This window comes from Microtus ochrogaster, linkage group LG9 (assembly GCF_000317375.1).
Source record: "Microtus ochrogaster isolate Prairie Vole_2 linkage group LG9, MicOch1.0, whole genome shotgun sequence".
Lineage (NCBI taxonomy): Eukaryota > Metazoa > Chordata > Mammalia > Rodentia > Cricetidae > Microtus > Microtus ochrogaster.
Genome location: NC_022034.1, coordinates 30,022,573 through 30,028,444, shown reverse-complemented (window position 1 = coordinate 30,028,444; position 5,872 = coordinate 30,022,573). Strand labels below are relative to the sequence as shown.

General features: G+C 41.2%; 2 protein-coding genes across 4 annotated transcripts in view; one reads left to right on the top strand and one right to left on the bottom strand.

The window, feature by feature from the left end:
• LOC113457878 overlaps positions 1 to 1,362 on the bottom strand; it is a 3,424-nt gene extending 2,062 nt beyond the window's left edge. The window contains exons 1-2 of the mRNA XM_026787354.1: positions 1,257 to 1,362; positions 134 to 557 (exon numbers count right to left, since the gene is read on the bottom strand). Of these exons, the coding sequence (XP_026643155.1) occupies positions 134 to 557; positions 1,257 to 1,362 (530 nt within the window). The remainder of the gene's footprint in view (positions 1 to 133; positions 558 to 1,256) is intronic.
• The window catches only part of Zup1 (zinc finger containing ubiquitin peptidase 1), a 28,307-nt gene continuing 22,641 nt past the window's right edge, over positions 207 to 5,872 (top strand). The window contains exons 1-3 of one of the 3 annotated variants that reach the window (XM_026787404.1): positions 207 to 546; positions 1,850 to 2,445; positions 3,494 to 3,604. In XM_026787404.1, coding sequence (XP_026643205.1) covers positions 1,890 to 2,445; positions 3,494 to 3,604 — 667 coding nt within the window. In that variant the 5' untranslated portion in view covers positions 207 to 546; positions 1,850 to 1,889. Of the gene's footprint in view, positions 717 to 1,849; positions 2,446 to 3,493; positions 3,605 to 5,872 lie in introns of all 3 variants that reach the window. The other 2 variants (XM_005363605.2, XM_026787403.1) reach the window with 2 other exon arrangements.

Genomic DNA, 5,872 nt, shown 5'->3' with positions numbered 1-5,872 from the left:
CACACACACACTCACAGATGGTTTTCAAAGATCTCAGAACCTAGTTTTTCTTTTAACAAATCTAACGTGGAAACTGCGGCGGGAGAGTGGGAGGAACCGGGGATGCTCTAGCAAACGCGGCTGGAAAACTCACCCCAGGTCCCAGAATGCATCACACTCCGCCGCATCTGGAGAGGGGCATGCTGGGATCTCTCCTCCGGCGTTGAGGAAGGGCTGTAGTGGCTGCGGTACTGCGGAGGGCTCTCGGAGGCCAGAGCTCTCTTTCGGTTCGCTGTGGGGCAGAGTCTCGGGTGGCCTGACCCACGGCGCTCGGGCGGGCTGTGCGGGGAGCGGCGCCTGACGCTGGCGGCTCCCGCGGTGGGGAGGGGCGGCGGCGCAGCCGCAGACCCCGTCTCCTGGCCGGCTCTGGGTAGCCGCAGGGCCGGTGCCCGGAGCCGGGTCGGACGTTGGCCCGGTGGGACGTTGGCGCAGAACTCGGTCAGATTCGGACCTTGCTGCCTTCGTCACCGCGCACCCAGGCTCCCCTTGGCCTGTCTCACTTCCACTGTATCCTTTATCTGAAACGAAACTGAGGGTCCAGAGAACTAACTTCCTTCTAGAATCAGAAACTTACTTTCCTTGTCTGAAGAGAAACAAGAAAAAGGAGAAAATGTAGAGACATTTTGCAAAGCTGAGTTTACATGAAGGGGATAATTGCCCTCGGTTTTTATTTTTAGGTGGGTTAGGAAGGTGGTGGTGTGATTGCTTGAAAAGGGTTGTTTTTGTTTGTTCGTTTTTTTTTTTAAATCAGCCTCCTATAAGTAATCAGCTTGCTATTAGCCCATCAAATCTAAAGTCTCTGAACTCGTTTGATACTGAACTTCAGAGGAATGAGCTGTTAGCTAATGTAACAAAACCAGCGTCTATGACCCAGTTTTCTGGGCTTCCTGGATTCCAGGAGTGAGTGCTGTTTTCCTACAGCCTCTCAGCTTTTACCTTTGGGCTCTGCAGTGTGTGTTCATTTTCTGGCTAGAGTGACCTGTCTGATCCAGGGTTTCCATGTATGTAAAAATGATTCAGTTTGACATTTGTAAAGCCCGGAAGTGTTAATACTAAGGTACATTTACCCTTCTCATTAATACATGCAAGTAAATATACACGTAGACTGCACTTTTCCTTTAACCTTATCTTGCATGAACAACTAATTAAATATACTTTTTTTTTCTATCTCTTGAATCAAATACTTTGAATTTTTGTTTTGTGTGATGAAGTCTCACTAGGCAGCTCAGACTGGTTTGAAACTGTGCAGACCAGGCTCACCTCCAATTCATGGCGATCAACCTGCCTCAGCCTTAGGAGTGCTGAGATGGAAGACATCACCATGCCTTAGTGAAATGTTTGATTCATAAATTTATTATTTTTATTTTATTATTACCTTTGATATGTTGAAATTCAGGCACACGTTGAATATCCTTTATCTAAAATATTTAGAAATACAATGCTAAACACAAAATTTCTGTATGTGTCATGTACTTCTTGTATTTCCATGTATACTTATACATGTATATTTATATTTTCAGTGTGCCTGTTTTTGACTGTCATCCATCCCATGAGATCAGGCATAGATCCACTATGGAATCATGTCATAGCTCAGAAGTTTTGCATTTTGGAACATTTGGACTATGGATTTTTGGAGAAGAGATGCTTAACCTGTAGTGAGGTTTTGATTGAGGCTTAGAATTAAGTATATGAATTTAAGGAATGATAGGTATACTGAATATTTTTTGCCAAAGCTAATACACCTCTAAATACTCCAAGAGTGACCAAGTAATTTTATGAAATGTCCTTTTTCTTCAACTCTTGCTTTCAGAATTGTGATTTTGCTTCATTTCTAGGCATATGTCCCCACCATGCTTTCCTGTGACATCTGTGGTGAGATAGTAGCCTCAGAACTAGATATGAAGGCTCACCTAATTGTTCACATGGAAAACGAAGTTACATGTCCGTTTTGCAAGTTGTCAGGTGTAAATTATGATGAAATGTGTTTTCATATTGAAACTGCTCATTTTGAGCAGAATACACCAGAAAGAAACTTTGGGAAACTAAATGCAATGCAGTATGAAAATCCAGACAGCCAGAATACCACCCTACAGAGGACAATGGAAGTTCATTCAAGTATTCATTCAGCTTGTGCATCTAATTTTCCAAAAAATTCAGCCCAAAGCGTTCCTAAAGATGGGACTTTAAAACATGAAGCTTTTCATACAGAGAGGGTAACTGAATCTAGACAGTACCTGAGAAGCCAAGAAAAGCAGTCTGGATTGTCTCCAGTACCAGGATCAATTTACGAGACAACTTATAGTCCTCCTGACTGTCCCTTTTGTGGAAAAATAGAGGGGTGTAGTCAAGATATGGAGACGCACGTGAAAACAAAACACGCCAGTCTTTTAGAAACTCCATTAGAAGGTAAAGTGTTTAATTCAGTTAAATTGTTATGAAAACAATAGTCTTGGTTTAATCCATGCTATCAAGCTGACTTGGTAACTGCTACAAATGTGCTTTTAAGATTCAATTTCTGACATCTTATTCAGTTGCTTTGAAAATATATTCTCAATAGAATCCGTGACTTAAGCTGTTTTCCACCACTGTGTCTTAACCTTTTAATTTTTGCAAGATTTACATTTCATTTGTGTTTGCTTTCCATATATTTCCCACAGTGGTATTTTTACTCTTAGATAAAAAGGTATTCATTTATATTCTTGTTTCCCATATTTTAAATTCATTTGAATTATGTATATGTTGTATGTATATGTAGTGTATATATTTGAGAGTTTGGAAAATAAAAATCTATTGATTCATAATACTTTTTAAGTTATTACATCTGTATGAGTCAGTTCTGGTCTTCCAGGTCCTATTTTCTTAACTATTCCTTATTATTGTGCTAATTTAATAATTATCATTTTGTAACATGTCAATAATATCAGAGAGGACTGTTTTTGACCTTTTCATTATTTCCTTAGGCATTCTCATTTTATTTTTAAAATTTTTATTGTTGATGTGTGTGTGTGTGTGTGTGTGTACAGGTGTCCATGGATTCCAGAAGAGGGAACTAGGGTTATAACTGGCTGTGAGTCCCCTAATGTGAACAGTAGCTTTTAAATCCAACTGTAAAGGATTTTCATTTTCACAACAAGGTTAGAAAGTAGTAGAAAGTCTTTGATGTGCCTTGTTTGTTTGTTTATTGAGGCTTGGTCTCACTGTATAGCCATGGCTAGCCTGGAAATTGATGTGTGGACCAGGCTGGCTTTAACTTACAGAAATCTGATTGCCTCTAGCTCCTTAGTGCCATGATTAAAAGTGTGCACCACTATGCCTGGTGACATGTTTAATAAGCTAACTAGGAAAACATTTTACTCATATGATGAAGTTGCCAGATTGCACATAGTTCTTGGCATAGGGTGAAAAGTTTAAACATTCTGCAAATTGAACAAGCGTTTCTGCATCTCTACCACAGACTGTCATCAACCACTCTACGACTGTCCCATGTGCGGGCTCGTCTGTACAAATTACCATATTCTCCAGGAACATGTGGATTTACATTTAGAAGAAAGCAGCTTTCAAGAAGGTATGTTTGTGTCTAAAAGTATTTTAATTTCTACTTCCTATAATACATGTTTCTTTTAGGTTATTGATATAATGAAAAAAGTCATACTGTTTAAAAGTGAATCTGCTCTTTAAATAGTCCTCATGGAGCTGCACTGCTTTCCTGAAAGTTACTTCACAGATAAGTTTTACAGGATGAACTGTGGAGACACCATTCAAACCAGATTTTGACATCCTTGAGCTTTGCTTGACATGGAGAACGTACATCATTTAAGATAATGCTTTGTAAAGTGTTTGCCATTTTAAGGTTTTTATTGGCAAAGTAAGGCCATTCTTTCATTGGTTTGAAGTAATAAAGTTAGCATTTAGCTAGCAAAAATTTTGAACTAAGAAGCTGCCAATTTAAAAAGCTAGGTGAATTTATGTGAATCTCACAACTGTTGTGTGACAAACTTTCCCTGAGAAGACACAGCACACATGTCTACTTAACCCAGAGAGCCTATGACAGACCAAAATCCTGATACCACCAAAGTTCACCAAAATTCAGTTTGATGAGTCATTGAGTTTTATTGGGGTTACTTACAGGAGTATGGGTGAGGAGTTACAAGAGCAGAAATGGGTCAAAACCAGCTGCATCACCCACCCTGTCATGTGGGATGCTTACAAAATCTGGGAAACCGGGAGGATACTGCCTAGCCTGCAGGCTGCTCACCAGGTTGGAGGTTGCCATTTCCTAGAGATTCAGCTGGTCTAAATCCCTCCGAGGCAGCCCAGCTAGTTTCTGCCTATGTGGACACCATGCCATAATGTTGGATGTCATCCTCAGGAACGCCATTTTTTTTTTTTTTTTTTTTTTGGTTTTTCAAGACAGGGTTTCTCTGTGGCTTTGGAGCCTATCCTGGAACTAGCTCTGTAGACCAGGCTGGTCTCTAACTCCCAGAGATCCGCCTGCCTCTGCCTCCCTAGTGCTGGGATTAAAGGCGTGCGCCACCATCACCCGGCCCATATCTCTCTTTTAAGATGGGGTCTCTTACTGTCATGGAGTCCATGAGTTATGCTAGATCCCAGGAATGCTCCTATCTCTACTTCCCTCATGCAGGAATTACAAACATACCTACAAGGTTCACATGGTTCAGTGGACTGAACTCAGGTCCTTGTATTTGCAAGGCAAGCACTTCACTGGCAGAGCTATCTCCCTGGTCCTGTTGTCTGTCACTTTAAACAATAACATTAAATACTTCTTAGGGAGCTTTGGAAGTGGAAGGGTCTTGTATGAGTTTCCAGGATTTACAGAAAAGTAAAGTGGCCTCTAAGAGAAATAAACTGTATTCTACTCAATCTTAGTATTTGAGGGTATATAGATAACATAATAAAGTGGGAGATTTAGTGTTCAGTGGTTTACTACCAATACCAGTGATCTCTATGCATCACACGCCTGCTTTATCCCTCACCACAAGAGAAAAATTACTAGAACATTGATGGCAAATTATTCCTCTTCAGTGGTTCTCTGCTGCCTGCTCCAGTTGGTATGGTTTTGCCTTTGTTTAGGGTTCCTGTTTCTGTAATAGAACACCACAACCAAAAGCAGTTTGCAGATAAAAGGGTTTATTTTATCTTACATTTCTAGGTAACAGTCACCGCTGAGGGAAGTCAGGGCAGGAACCTGTAGGTAGGAGCTGATGCAGAGACCATGAAGGTGTGCTGCTGACTGGCTTGATCCCTCCTGGCTGGGTCAACCTGGGTTCATCCAGGACCATCAGCCCAGGAGTGGCACCACCCACAAGAGCTGGGTATTCCAACATCAATCACTAAGAAAATGAACTACAAACTTGCCTACAGGTCAATCTTTTTGGTTTTTTGAGACAGGGTCTCACCGTGTAGCTCTGTAAGTCACTTTTGTAGATCAGCCTAGAACTCATAGAGCTCCACCTGCATCTGTCTCCCAAATGCTGGGTGGGATTAAAAGCATGCAGCACCATAACCGGTCTACAGGTCAATCTAGTTTTGTTTTGTTTTTTGTTTCTTTTTCAAGACAGGGTTTCTCTGTGTAGCTTTGTGCCTGTCCTAAAACTAGCTCTTGTCGACCAGGCTGACCTCGAATTCACAGAGATCTACCTGCTTCTGCCTCTCGAGTGCTGGGATTAAAGGCGTGCGTCACCCACCTGGTTAATAGGTCAGTCTTATGGAGGCATTTTCTCAGTTGATAGTCCTTCTTGCCAAATGGCTCTAGCTTGCTAGCTTGCATCAAGTTAACATAAAACTAGCCACCCAGCTATCTTTTTTTTTTTTT